Genomic DNA, 15,759 nt, shown 5'->3' on the forward strand with positions numbered 1-15,759 from the left:
TTAAAGGGAAACTTCTCATCTGAGTACGATCAATGTTTCAGCATCAATACATGTATTTCGGAGGAGAAAGGAAGCCAGTATTCAGCTTTACTTCCTCCTATGTGATCACTTTTTCTCCTCCAATAGGAATCTTTCATCACTGAGCAAAAATATAAATGTTACCTGACGACGTTACGACCTGGAGAAACCTTCTCTGTCGTGTCCTGATGAAGCTGGACGGTGAGCGGACAGTTTGACGTTCACAGTTACTGACTGGTGAATCTCGCTGACATTAAGACGCTGACTCGCAGACCTTTTTCTAACCCGAACGGCAGGAGCAGAAAGATTCCAGATATCCTCCTTTTATGTTTCTTTCAGCTCCGGCGGCTTTGTTTTTCCCACCTTCTTTCAGTCTGTTAAGAAAATCTGATAACTTTTACACAATTTTCTGCTTCAAGGATACATTTCACTTAAAAAATCTGGCACCTCAACGGCTCCTTTTTTAACCTGTTCCTGTTGCATTTGATACAGGCCGAGCCGGTGACACAATTCAATGCGCTAAATTGGATTCCTGATACGATCCTGCGGAGGATTCAGACGTGACGGCTGAATTTCAAACACTGGCCGACAAAGGATCACATCCAGGCGGGGGTCAGGGTATCTCCTCTCCTTTGATACAAAGATTGAAAACAGTCTGACAGCAGGTTTCCTTTTGTAGAAAAAAAAAAAAAAAAACCTGACAGGCCGTTTTTTTTTTTTTTTGATCCTTCAGAGCTTCTGGATTTCTAAGAAAAGCTTCACTTCTTTCAGATTCGCTTTTCCACCTTTTACACAAATCCTGTCAGGAGCCGCTGTGTTTACACCGGCGAGCATCAGAACTCTTTATCATTAACTACGAATGAGCAACAAAGTCCTCAATCAATATCCACTTATCTGCTGTTGTGAGAGAAACACTGGCTCCGTCTTCTCATGGCCGACCAACACAGGTTTCTAATATTTTGCACCTTATATTTGATATTAATGCGTCTCTGTGATAAAATGTCTCCAGAACTTTAAGTTTTTACTCTCATCATGACGGACGGACGTCTTAAAGAGCTTTTACAGGAACACAAAAGATGTGTTCAGACTGAACATGAAGCTAAATTCTCACCTTGTATTATTTAAATGAGACCAGTGGTTTGTTGTTTCAGTCCATGTTCATTCACCGGGTGTCAACGTAGCTTAAAGGTTAACATCTGCACAATGAACCACTACTACTATTATCTGTAATAAAGGCTAAAAATACACAAAGAATACGACACGTCCATGTTTATTTGCCTCCAACAGCCAAAACACACAGTACACACTGTGCTATTAGCTGTTAGCTAGCTAGCTGACTGTGTGTGCTTGTGTTCTGACAGCTCAGACTCAACTTTTCTTCAGATTTCTCTCGTCTCTGGATGTCCGTTGAGGTAAAGTCATAAAGCCTCGAGTTAAGTGTAAATTTGTTGTAACGGTAGAAGCGTTTTAAACTTCTTCGCCTCGGTTCGCACCGTCCAGGATGGATTCCACTCGTGTCTTTGCTCTGACATTATATGCAGCCGCTCAAATTCACTTCACATTCGATGCAGTTCAGTTTAGTTTAGCAGCCGAGCTAAAACACACTGCGTGATGCAACTGATGTCTTGAATTTTGCAGCTTTTGAATTTCTTTTCTCGTATTTGTGGTGAGTTTGTAAGAAATCTTCCATTCAAGCCACCCAAAAAAACACTAAGTGCACTGGTCCTTTATATTATGAAACTACAACAGAAGCTTCCATATCGGCTCCATGTTGGAGCCGTTAGAGCTGAGACGGATATCAGCCCCTCAGATGCAGAGTGGATTCAGACAGGACTCATGACGGGCTGTAAACTGATTGTATGTGAATAGAAAGCCTCAGAGTCAGCTTCTGTCAACCGCTGGTCCAGTCAGATCGGTCACTTGGCAGCTTTGGAGAAACTGACGTTCAGACTTATGAATAAAGGAGACGTTTATATGTTGAAATGGAATAAATGGAAAACCCACAGTGAGGGCTCGGACGGAGGATCAACTCATGCGTAACTCTTATCCCCAAACTTACTGTTTATCATTAGTGGTATTTTATTTATTTTATGTTTCTCGCTGTTTTTTGTATTTTTTGTTGCTGCTGTTTTGTTTTTGTTCTGTCTTTTTCGGTTACATTCAGTCCTGCCTGAGTTCATTTGATGAATTATTTCTGTCTCACTGTTCATGTACTATTTGTCTTTATGATGTGCAATAAAACAAAAAAACAAAACATTAAAGCTGAGATGATTAGTTGAATAATTAATTGGTCCATTGACAGACAATATATTGGCAAATATTTTAATAATAAGTTGAATCACTTGAGTCATTTCTTAAGCAGAAATGCCAAATATCATTTAGCTACAGATGTCAAAGATGAGGATTTGTTGTTTATATTTGTTTTATATTGTTATAAACTGTCATATTTTTGGGTTTCTCTCTGCTGTGATGACATTTTACTGTAATTATTAAGAAAATCATCATGACTTTCAGCCCTGATCAGGTTCTTTTAATCATACAGCCCTCCACAAAGGACTGAATTGAAATCAATACTTTGCCTTTCGCTCCTCCGCCATAGTGTTTCATGTGTTTCAGAGGTGAGAGGAAGAGGAGGAGGAAGAGGAGGAGGAAGAGGAGGAGGAGGATAATCTGAGAAACCCTGAAAGAAGGTAGTTGATGGTCAAAGTCACCTTTCATCCTCTTGATGAAGTCTCTGTCATCTGACCCGACGTCCTCCCGATGCCTCTTCTGACAGCCGCCTGCAGAGCGGGAACAAAAAAACACACACATCACACATCCTACACAGACTGAGAGAAGAAGAACACATGAGTCAAACATATTATTATCATTACTTTTATTATTATTATTATGTTTCTCTATATTGTATCAAGTAGGAAGAGTATGCAAACTGTTTTATGAGGAGGCAGAAAAACAATAACAGTCAAATATAGCTGAGAGATAAAAATAAACCAAACACAGACGAAAACAGACAAACACACACAAATAAACACACAAATACACACACACACACACACAAATAAACACACAAACACACACACACACAAATAAACACAAACACACACACAAACACACAAATAAACACACAAACACACACACAATTTACAGACATGCATGAACACACACACCTTCTAACAGCCCTGCTGAGGGCTTGCTGGCGGGGAGAGGATCCATATTCAAGACCTTGTAAAGCTGTCCAAAGGCTAAGAGGCGTAACGCGTGCTGAAAACACACACACACACACACACACACACACACACACACACACACACACACAGAGCAGACAGAATAAGGGCACATCAGTGTATCAGAGAGAAGAGAGAAAAGAAACACACATTTATTTTCTGATCAATAGGATTTAATTATTGAGGGACTGTGAGCAGACTGACGTTTATGTAAAACCCACTAACTCTTCTGGGAGAAACTTCATGCATAAACACTCTGTGGGCAACAAACGATGCAGGAAAAAGAAGAGAAAAATAATCCCAGACTGTAATTTGGGGTGTTTTTCATCTAACTCCAGCCACCAAAACAAAAAAAATTGAAGATGTCTTCATATTTCTCAGCGCTGAGCCTTCATTTTCCGCCCTGGGGGCAGTTTTTGTTGTTTCATGTGTGTTGCAGCAGCAGCAGCAGCAGCGGCGGCGGTGGTGTTAGTGGTTGTAGCGTTGATGTGGGTGTAAAACAGGGAAGAGTGTTCCCACGCTCATTAGGTGGCTAATTAGGCTGCCAGTTCGTCAAGCCTCCGCAGCACTGAGGGGCTGCTTAACGGAGGTCAGCGTCCGGCCTTCAGTGGCCACTCAGCTATTTATAGTGCTGATGTGAGCTTCGTGGCGGCGACGGCGGCGGCTTTAAATAACCCTCCTTCGATCAGCGTCGCAGGAGGGAGCGTTGTTACTCGTCAGGTTTCCTGGATGAAACGCTGACTCCGGTGCAGCGGGGGCGGTGTGGAGGAACACCCTGGTGGGATGTTTCAAGGTCTCACGAGTTGTTTTTTTTTTTTTTTCATTTTCCAGCCGAGTTAATGATTACGCTGAGTTAAGTAAGCGTCTGCAGCAGCTGAGTTTACTGCAGGAAAACAGGAAGAGAAGTTTTATAAACGCTCTGAGGGATACGTGTGAAGACGACGCCCAGCCTAAAGTAAATATTTAACCTCAATCATTCTACAAACCCGCTCTTCATCACAATAAATGCTCTGACATTTAAGAAAAAAACTATTAGTGAAGACGAATGAAAAACTTCATTATATCGTAATAAAGAGAGTTAATGTACAGAACAACTGTAGTGAAGAAAAACTAATCTTTAACAACAACATATTGAACAGATTATAGAATGAATGAACACAGAGGTGGATTAATATGATTTGGTACTGAGTGTCTTTTTGTGTTGTTTTTGTTTGTTGTTATTGTTATATTTATTCTCTTGTGTTGTTTTGAATGTTTTTTGGCTTTGATTTGATCGATAAAGTATAAAAAAAAAAAGGGGGGGGGGGCAGGACCAGAAAAGTTCTTCATCTGACACCCTTTTTGAACAGTGAAAGGTTATTTATGTTGTTTACTGAAAGTTTGCTGTTATTTTTGTTTTGTTTTGCTGCCTAAATATATTATTTTGTTATTTTAACATGTTGGAAATAAAACTAATGTAATTTAATCTACTTTGTCTGCACTCTGACTTTAATAACATAATGTTAAGCTGAAACAAGTTGTTGAATAATCGACTTTTGATAATCAGTTGAATCATTTAAGTCGTTTCTGAAGCAAAAACATCAAACATGACTTAGTTCCAGACGTCATTCAGGAGGATTTGTTGTTTTTCTGTTTTATATTATTATAAATTGTCATTTCTTTGGGTTTTAAACTGCTGGACATTTCATGACATCACCTGCTCTGTGGGAAACTGTAAAAAGGTATTTTAAGACTATTTTCTACTAACTAGTAACTTATTAATCACTAATGAAGTTAATCATGAATTTCTGTCCTAATAATGCACTTTTAACCATACAGCCTCCACAAAGTACTGAATTAAAGTCAATGACTTTAGTTCTCAGTCTTCTAACACCATCACTGTTCTGACTGTAGTGTTTCCTGTAGTTGTGTTGACTTACTGTTGTTATAGAGAAAAAACACACTTCAGACTTTGCACTTTGGATGAACTCACATCGTATAAACTTGGACATGTAGCCACTTCACACGTATGGTCATTATTGTTCTTCTTGTGTTAGTGGGGAGCAGCTTCGCCTTCAACATGTAATAAGTTCCTCTTGACAGACTGAAAGCTTTGATGATGCCTGAACCACACACACATACACCCCCCGACGCTGCCTCCTCGTCTATAAAACACATATATACACTCTGTAACCGACATCAGTCTGTAATTACGCTCTGTTGTGACTGTAGACTGATGACTTGCAAGGTTCTCATTAAAAGACAACTTGGTTATTTGTCAGATTTCCACCACGTTGTCTTTGTTACTTTACAAACTATCATAAGTCTAAAATCAGAACTCTGATGGTTTAAAAGCATCGAGCTCCTCCAGGGAGCAGCTCTGCTTCTAAACCACATTCAGTAAAGTCTGGATCATAACGATCTCTGAAACTTGTCTTTCAATCTCAGATCACATAAGAACTCTCTTAATGACTTTTCACACAGGTTGAATTTATCTTTCCACAAATCTTTCTTTTGTTTACTAGAAACCAAAGTTTTAAAGTCGTTTTTCTCCCAGAGCTGATTGAATTCAGGCCGACTTTCTATTCGCTGTGTTGACTGCCTTCATCACATTTGGGGACAGTTAAAACCTGGGCAGCTTTGGCCCAGAGGTTGTAGACAAGGGCCTGTTAATGGAAGCTTTTAAGGTTCATGTCCCTGGAGCGGACGGGATAATGTGGACGGGAAATGTTCCTATCTTTGGTAACAGCTACTTACAAAGTGCCCTTGAGCAGAGCATTAAACCTTCGACTGCTCCGGCGGGACGCACGTAAATGTGAGAGTGCCTTTTACACCTGAATAAAAAAAAAGAGGCAGTTTTTACTGGAACATTGTTCTACGTTCACCTCACTTATTGTTGTGCAACTGCTGAAACAGTTGGAGGAGGAGCTAAACTACGTCAGCATGACAAACAAATATCTGCTCAGTGTCTCGTTCTGCCGCCGCAGTAATACTAACAAACAAGACCATCATTATTACTATATATTGTTGTATTGTTATTATTATCATTATTATAATATTATTAGTGCTCTCACTTTCATTCACTCTCCCCCTTCCCTTTTCTCTATCACCTATAATCAATCCATATTGCTTAGTTGCTCTTTACGTTTATTATCTTTTTCATTGTAATATGATGATGTCACTGTTGTTGTTTGTTTGTTTGCTTGATTTGTCTCATATTTCTTTATTTCTTTATTTATTTTCCCTTTCCACTATGTCTCATTAACAGTATCACCAATTAAAAAACAAACAAAAAAAAAACCATGAAAACTTTCAAGTCATGTTGCATTGTGGGTAATGTAGTTGCCAATAGAGGAAGGTCTACTTTAAAGCTAATAGACCCAACCAACTGGTAGGACTGGGTGTAGGACATCAATACATTTTTGGTATCAACTGTAGAGTTTTGAAAACTGTTAAGTACAAGTAAAAGTCACTGGTGCAGCATCAAAAACGTGATCCCTCACTGGCTTCCCATCAACGGCCAGTTGTGTTTGATTGGAAGCACAACTGTGCTGGAAGTATCACCATCAGTGACAGAACCTAAAGTCTCTGCTGCTGTTCACTGTCAATTATGTGATATAAGTCGGTGATGTAAGTTAGCTTCATGCTGCTAATGATTACTTTCACCAGAAGGCCAGTAAGTTGAATCTTTTTGGGTTTGGGACTGTTGATCAAACAAAAAAAGACATTTAAAAAAACATCTGCTTGGACTCTAGGAAATTATGACGACCGTTTTTCACCATTCTGTGATGTTTTAAAGGAGACATATGACACATTTCCAGTGCTGTGTCTCAAATTGCTTCACTTCTGTACTTACACTTAACATTTTGAGTGCATAAGTGCGTTCACACTGAGAAGTATGGAAAAATGCACTGTGAGAACCCGGATGGTGCACTCAAAACGGTCAAAAAGTTGGTCAATGGTCGCCATCTCGGCTACGTAGCGGAAGGTGAGGGACTGCTTTTCAAACTGGAAATGGCGGCCGGGTACGTTGTAACTATGGTGAACATCGCCACATTATACAAATGTAAATTATACATGTGTTTTTTAGCACTAAGCACCACTATACTGTTGTCAGATATAAGCCGTCAGTATGTTTTTTTGGGTTAATTTAGCAGTCTGTAATGATTTGATAGCGCAAATGCTAAGGCTAGCTAATGCTAATTTGCGATTGTAATTTCCGGCAAGTGCACAACAGCTGTGTTTGATTTGAGACAACACTACCCTGTAGAAATTCACGCACTACGCCAGTAATATATAGTGTACACAGTGTACTACATGGAAGTGTACTAACAGAAGTGATTTGAGATGCAGCTGAGGTCTATGTTTTTATTCTGTGTTTTATCTCTAATGAGGCTCCGAAGGCCACGTAAACAAACTATAGCAGCAGGATTTCACTTCTTTTTCTCATTCTAGACTTCAAATGTCAACTTCTCAAATACATCCGTACATGTTAGAGGCCAAATCAGATCTGAAATATGAGAGTAGAGAATGAGAACAACCTCAGCTGCAAAGATTACGGAAAAGACGGCTGTTTATGGACATTTTTACCAAGCTAGCATCATCTCATCGGGGAAGTAAAAAAGCATTTTCACACAAATTCACCTCAAGTTTTGGAAGTTTGACCGTGTTTAACATCCAACGTCATAACATTATATACTGTAAATAACAGAAAATCACAAAAAGCCTGATATGTCCCGTTTAAAGACTAACTGATCAATGGATTAATTGATAAAATAATTAGCAGATTAAGCAATAATGAAGATGATCGTTAGTTGCTGCCCTCGTATTGTGTAACATTGGTGATGTAAATGCTGACAGAACCAAAAATTCATATTCAATTTTCTTCTAGTTTAAGATTTACGTGACTGCAGAAGAAGAAGTCAAGCGGACCTACCTGTGCGCTGTGTGTGACGGCGTCGGCCTGCTGGGCGTTGAGGTCGGACAGGGCGTCCGTAGGTTCCCTCTCACAGGGGTCGTGAACTCCTGGACCTCCTGTAAAGAAAACAACCGCGTCAGACACGAGAGGCCTCCGAACAGGAACAAACACTTTGAACTCAGCTTTATTTCCCTCGACGGGAAAACATACACAAAAATAATCTACTGGCTCCTGCTGTTTATAATCTGAATGCACCAGTAACTCATCAATGATTCAGGGCGTACAGGGAACAACCTGCCATTTCAATGCTGACAAAACTATACCATTTTATTTAAAAAATCCAATCATATCATCAGGCTGCTGCTCTGCATTGATCAAACCATGGAGGCAAAGGTTTCCTTTATAAAAGAAAAGGAAACTGATTCATTTTTCTCTGAATATAAACGGTTACGTGATCTAGAAAAACCTGTGAAAGTGGTGAAAGTTATAATATTCTACCGACAACTTTTACTGACTGAATTACAAATTATAATCAAAATAAATCCCCTTTTATGTGGCTTCAAACCCAGTGGGGCTCCCTTAAAAACTCCAAATTGAGTTTGAATTCTAATTTTGGGTTTTAGTAACACTACAATATATCACAATTGACACTACACAGTCTGTTAGATGTTAGACATGCCGTGAATCTTAAGGACGCCCTTTATGTAGAAAGGTTATAGCCAGAAAACAGAGTTTTCTTAAAATACATTCATTAAACCATTTATAAAAGTTTCTTCTGACAAAATACATAAAATTAAAACTGTTCCAAGTTTTAAGATCGTTTCCAATCCCTGAGCTGATTTGCATTTTAAACATTACAAATATGCTTTTTCTTTGATTTGAGGGGGATGTAAGTGTTGCAGAGTGAACATGGAAGAAGGAGTAGAGGTGCCTCATGTTGCCCTCAAACAGGAGACGTCTTTTGTGGTCTCGTTCACTCCGATATGAGTGAAAAAGCACAATTTCTACAAGTCAACTGCCAAGAACGTGACTGAATATCAGGCAACACTTACTGCATTTTACTCTTTGGACTTTTCCAAATATCATCAGAATGACTGAAGATGGTTGGAAATGCAAACATCCAGAAACAAGAAGAATAAGAGTCTGTATTTGAGCTAAACGCTAACATCAGCATGCTAACATGCTCACAATGATGAACGTTAACATGCTGATGTTTAGCAGGTAACGTTTACAATGTTCACCATCTCAGCATGTTAGCATTTTGTTGCAAGCCAAGCCTGCTCCTTTAAGAAGGTGGCTTTGTGGGTAATGTGTGTGCGTGTGACGTAGTCACAGAGAATAGATGTATGCCGGTAGAGGAGAAATAAGTTACCACTGTTAGTGAAGCAAGAGTCAGATGCATCACAGGGAGGCTGTGTATGAAGTCGCTGCTACGCTGGAATAAAGTTCCCCGTTCTCCACCGCGGAGTTGGTCCGGACTATGAGCTAGGCTAAGCTAAGTGAGCTAGCCTCATACCAGTGGGCGCCGAACTACGGTTCGGGCATGAGACTGGAGAGGTAACAATTTGCTAACTAGCACTAAACATGAAGTGCAGCAGTTGTTTGGTCATAAAGTATAAAGTATCGGACAAATCTGAACTTTGACCTGATGGTGGCGCTAGAGGAAAAGGTCAAAGGACCATCAAAGTTATTACAGTTCATCCTGAGGAGGACATGAATGTCTGAACCACATCTCATAGCAATCCATCCAATATTTAATATATAATAGAGGTAAATATTTCAGTCTGGAGTTTTCTTAAACGGTTCAACTGCTGCTGCTCCACTTCAGGAATAAACAAACAAACATGTTGTATTTCTTTGGCAAAGTGATCTTGAAGTAAAGACGCACTGATCAATCAGTCACAGATCACAATCACTGGATAATCGTATTAAATGTTCAGTCAAATCACAAACCTACAAACAACAGAAGACGCCACGTTGTTGTTCTTCAAGTGTCCTTCTTTCTAATTTCAATTCACTTCTCTCTGATTACTGGATTCAATCACTTGGATCGATTCTTACCACTGACCGCTCACATGTTGTAACATCTGGCTGAACGAATTTCATCATCTACAAGATTAAAACTTTTTATTTTATTATATATTGGACAGAGGGCAGAGCTGCTACACTAATATTACTGATTAAGAGTCAAAGAAAATGACTCTTAACCTGCTTAACTTGAAAAATGTTCATATTCACCTCCGTTCATCTTTCTAGAAACTGTGTACGAGCTGTCTTTAAACAACGTTAAGCTAGCCCTGTATGTTCTGCAGCCTCGTGTTTAGAGGACAAAAATAAATATAAGTTTAAAATGCAAACAACAGCTGTGAGGTTGCTGTGAAGGACTGATCACTGACCTGGCAGGAGAATCCCTGAGGCGACGCACTCCATGACGCGACGCAGCGCCTCACCTGGTCCCAGCGGCCGGTTACAGGTGGCGATGGCCTTTTCACAGATCAGCTCCAGAGGCTGGAGAGAGAGAGAGAGAGAGAGAGAGAGAGAGAGAGAGAGAGAGAGAGAGAGAGAGAGAGAGAGAGAGAGAGAGAGAGAGAGAGTCATGATTCAGATCCTAGAACAGAGTTTAATACACATCCAGCAAAGAAATCAGTTTTAAATCCTAGGACATAAACTTAAAATAGCTGTTTTCTATTCTGTGTGAAAGTACAACCAATACTTTACTATTTATTTTCTTCCACTGAATGTGCAGTCTTGTCCCTGTACGATGCACATGCAGAGAAAACAAGCTATTCTGATTCTGTGGCTGTCACCTACCCATCCTTTGAGAGGCTGCCACACAGGCAGTCTGTTGCACATGTCTCTGAGAATCCTCAAGACGATGACGCAGGACTTGAGATCTGTGACTCTGGCCTGAGGGGACAGACAGGCAGAACTTACTGACTGCATGAGGAGCATTTCAACAAGACAGCAGTCTGCCTGAGCAGCAGAAATGCCAAAAATATATATACAGATGGGGGGTGGAGGGAAAAACATAACAAATGCAGATGCTTCCACGCAGGTGCGCCGCATGGTACAATTATGTAATTAACATCCAATCATTCTCTGTATAACTAGCCGCCTCGTAGTTGTGTGCCAACCAATCAAGTTGTAGTTTACATCCATGTCTGTCCAGACTCATATAATACTTGTAGTGAAGACTTTGAAGGAATTTAATAAAAGGTGCTTTAACAAGTGCATTTTCCTTGTTTGTTTTCACATATAAAGCCAATAAAGCTGATTTTGATTGAACACAAAGTCGTAGCTATGACAGCAGACGAAGCTTCAGATACAGATGTTGCTGCACAAATACTAAGACGTGGATGTTTCACACACATCTTTGACTCGGCAGCACAGTAGATCTTTACAATCACCACAGTTTCAAGGTGGGAACCAAGATTAGTGTCACCGATTCAGCATCTGACCAAATATGAAATATGGTCACAATCTTCTGTTCCTGAGTTATGGTGTTGAATAACAGCCAGAAACGTGTTTTTGCAGAACATTGTGACGTCACAGTGAAGTTGACCTTTCGGATATGAAATATTATCACCTCATTGTTTTATCCTATTAGACGTTTGTGTGAAACTTTGATATAATTAGTTATGAATTCTTGAGTTAAGGCAAAAAAACGGGTTTTGTGAGGTGACATTTGACATTTGACCACCAAATTCTAATCAGTTCATCCTTGACTCAGATTGGATGTTTGCGCCAGATGTAATGAAACTGCCTCCAGGCGTTCCTGAGACACTGCGTTCACGAGAATGGGACCGACGTGAGGTGACCTTGACCTTTGACCAACAAATTCTAATCAGTTCATCATTGAGTCCAAGTGGACGTTTGTGCCAAATTTGAAGAAATTCCCTGAAGGCGTTCCTGGGATATCACGTTCCTGAGAACGGGACGGGCGGACGGACGGCTGGACGGACGGACAACTCGAAAACACGACGCCTCCGGCCACAGCTGTCGCTGGCGTAGAGGCGTGAAAATGCTGAGCAGTTGATTGTGATTTTGTATCAAGAGGAAAAGATCTCAGTGACTTTGAAAGAGAGTTGATTGTTGGGACACGGATGACTGCTCAACTGGCTGCTGTTTCAATGGGAATAATGACTAAAGTGACATCTGTATTTAGATCTATGCCAGTAAGTAAATAGAGTCGGAAATTGCGGTCGACGGCGCACATTTGATGACCGCGGTGCTCGTGCATTAGTGCGATATTAAAGGAAACACATAAGAGCGACTCTTGTCGATGCAAAGGACGTGACCGGACTGTGTCAGCGAGAACGGTCCGTCGACAATTACATAGCGAGGGATATTATAGTAGGGTGGCAGTGCATAAACCCCTCATTACAAAGATGAATGCACATTTGAGAGGTTCAGCGGTGCAAAAAAACCACAAGCACTGGTCTGCAGAGATGTGGAAAAAGTGATAAGGTCAGATGAGTCATCCTCCTTCGCCATGTTCTCGACGAAGTGGGCGAGTGCTTGAGTGGCGTTCGCCGAGAGAACGGTACAGGCCTGAATGCTTGACCCTCACAGTGAGGGGGATCTGGTGGCTCTGTTATGCTTTTAGGGGTATTTTGCTGGCATGGTTTGAGTCCCCTTAGAGGGAAGGATCACTGCAAATCAATACAAAGTAGTTGAAATTGAACAATTGGGAGATTTTGGTCCGACGTGTTAGACAGCGCTCTCCACCACCATCATCAAAACACCAAATAAGGTGTTCTGGTGGCCCAACTCCTTACTAAGACACTTTGTTGGTTTTTCCTTCAATTTGTCACCCATCTGTGTGTCCCTATGATACTTTCCAGTCTCAGAGATGTGGGATCTTCAGCAGTAAGTGGAGGCATTTTCATGAGCCCAGAAATTTAAATATGCTGCTAATACAATCATGAGAGAATGATGCTGATATTTAACTCGATTAATGTTCAATTCTGTTCCATAATTTCATCTGCGGGCAGAAGTTCTCGTTAACTTTAGACTCTCGGGGAGATAAATATGCAGTCTGGGACAGTTAAAGTGAAATTCCATCCAAAATATTTTTCTTGAGAATTAAATATTAGTGCCAAGAACATCATCTAACTGAAGACAATGAAAGACAAGTTCTTTCAGACATCAGTGCAGTTTTACTCAGGTTATTGATACATATGTTGTCTTGTTCTCTGTTAATTGATGTCAATCAACAGGAAATTAAGTGCCGACAATTATCATAATCAATTATCCTTTAAAGTGCCTGGTGGAGTTTTCTTGAAAACAAATAAAAGTCATGTTTTGATTCAGTCTGTGAGTTGTGTGTGTGTATCCTTGAGCTCTAACAAAAATGGTTAAATGCATTTTCTTCCTCGTGAAACATCTTCAAAGCCAACTCTCTGGAACATTTTAAGTCCTGTACTGTTTACAGAAATTCCAAATATTTACTAAGTTTCTAAAATGTGAGGATTCGGCTATTTTCTCTGTTTTATACCACTATAAATGGATAAAACAAGCAATTTGTGGGCGTCACCTCGGGTTCTGGGAAATTGTCACGGGTGCTTTAAACAATTAATAATGAAAATAATCATTATTAGTATCTGATATCAATGGATCTGCCATGACTGTGTATTGTTTTGTGTATATTTGGATTATGCATGTCTTAAGTATTGTTTCTGTCTTCTGAGTTCATGTATAGTAATTACATAACATTTGTGATGTACAGTGTAAAATGTATTTACTGTATTAATTCCCCCCCTTTGTGAAAACAGCAATTTCTAAAGTCATGACACTAGTACTCCTCTGCTTTTAGTGAAATAAATATGCATGACTTAACAAAACCAGCAGTGAATTTAACAAATGTTGTTTACAACCTTCCTCTCGATGTTCTGCCAAAGTTAAAACAAAGTGCTGGAGGAACGTAGAAGGAGAAACTGGATGTCTAGAAGAACATGATGATGAAATTACACCAAAAACAAATTATACTGGAGATTATTGACGTTTCAATTTGCAGAGGATGACTATTCACAAGATAAAGCGGGTAATTTAATTCAGCTGCTTACATTTACACCTTACAGACATGGAAGAGCGTCACTAATTGTATCTGTGGTTATTACAAATCAGTGGAGGGTCATATTAACCTTGTCTAAATACCATGAAAAAAAAAAAATTATCCTTCCTGCACTGCTTCACCTGCAGTCCACAGTGCAGCACTTCACTCGGATACTACTTGGCATTAAGCTTTCCTTCCCTGAGGGAAGCTGCTCAGTGCTTCACCTGACCTTGACTCTCTGCTCAGCGGTGGAATAACTCTCTCGCTTCAGTCAGGACGACAGAGTTGCAGCTCATCTGAAAACTGATTTGGTGCAGGATTCTTCTTCATGACCCTGCATCCTTCAGAGTTATCCCACTCTGCCTTGTTTTTCCTCTTTTTTGCTCTGTTGTTTATTCTTTCCCTAATGTTTTTCTAAGCCCAGTGGAGTGTCCATTCAAGACGTGCCTCATCGGGATGGGCCAACTGCTTATTATTTCTGAAGAACTGCATATATATGTATCAACTGACAAACGTATCGATTAAAATGATGATGAATTAATAAATTAAATGGTTTTAATCCAGACAGAAACTTCACCTGTGGGACTAAATTGAACCATAGAAGCAGTTTACGGCCTTCCATTGGTTGATTCTGCTGCCAATCAAACGTTTCTGCGCTCCTATTGGCTAGTTTTACCGACTCCGCCTCTGTTTTTTTCTCTTGTATGCTCATTCTTCTTTCTCAGGCAGTTTAACTGAGCGGGCCGCATGCCTTTGCTCGTTTGTTATTCAAAGTTTAACATGTCGTGTCCAAACAACTTCACTCTCGCGCTTCCTTGGGTCCTCAGCAGAACACCCGCCAAGTGTGAAGTCAAGTCAGAGTCCAGAAGCACGAACTGGAGTCTCTTAAACTCTTTCAAGTCATTAAGACTACAGATGTAATCTCTTCTCCGACCACAATGTATGTTGCCATAGCAGAGTTGAGCTGGCTGTATTTCTGCTCATCGACTCTACAGTAACTTGGTTTATGAGGTATTTTTATATATTTCTCGAGAATCTCTCATCCAAACAACTTCACACTACGCTCCACTGGGTCACCAGCCAAACACCTGCCAAGTGTGGGGTTGATCGGATGAACAGTTCTCGAGATATGCAAAGGACATACATACAGAGATTCATCCTTCCTTTAGTAGAGAGATAAACCATCATTCTAGAAACATTCAACTATGTGGTTTTAATTCTGGCACAGCTTACTGCTGGATGTTTGCATTGTTGACAAAGTAATAACCCTTATCCTGTCCAGCTAAGCATTATGTCTATATAATAACATCATACAAAGGTTAAACCAAATACGTTTTGAATGAAACGTATACCGGTAACGTTGTTTCCAGTCCAGGAAGTTTTACATTCTTGTACCAAGAAGGACTCACAGGGACATGATCGAGGTGGATGGTTGAGATACAAAAGCAGGACTTTGATATCGAGTTTTGACAAGAGTTTAGGCTACTAAAGCACTTTGGTTAAAGATGGGGAAGGATTGTGGTTTTGTTTAAATATTAAAACATAAATACCTCCTTTTTTGTGCT

At 40.1% G+C, this 15,759-nt stretch overlaps 1 protein-coding gene across 5 annotated transcripts in view; it reads right to left on the bottom strand.

Annotated features, from left to right (window-relative positions):
* The window catches only part of LOC122967988 (spermatid perinuclear RNA-binding protein-like), an 84,139-nt gene that overhangs the window by 19,388 nt on the left and 48,992 nt on the right, over positions 1 to 15,759 (bottom strand). For all 5 annotated transcript variants that reach the window (XM_044332844.1, XM_044332853.1, XM_044332862.1 and 2 more), the window contains 5 exons: positions 10,951 to 11,046; positions 10,536 to 10,647; positions 8,158 to 8,255; positions 3,186 to 3,279; positions 2,730 to 2,798 (listed from right to left, as the gene is read on the bottom strand). In XM_044332844.1, the coding sequence (XP_044188779.1) occupies positions 2,730 to 2,798; positions 3,186 to 3,279; positions 8,158 to 8,255; positions 10,536 to 10,647; positions 10,951 to 11,046 (469 nt within the window). The remainder of the gene's footprint in view (positions 1 to 2,729; positions 2,799 to 3,185; positions 3,280 to 8,157; positions 8,256 to 10,535; positions 10,648 to 10,950; positions 11,047 to 15,759) is intronic.

This window comes from Thunnus albacares, chromosome 2 (assembly GCF_914725855.1).
Source record: "Thunnus albacares chromosome 2, fThuAlb1.1, whole genome shotgun sequence".
Lineage (NCBI taxonomy): Eukaryota > Metazoa > Chordata > Actinopteri > Scombriformes > Scombridae > Thunnus > Thunnus albacares.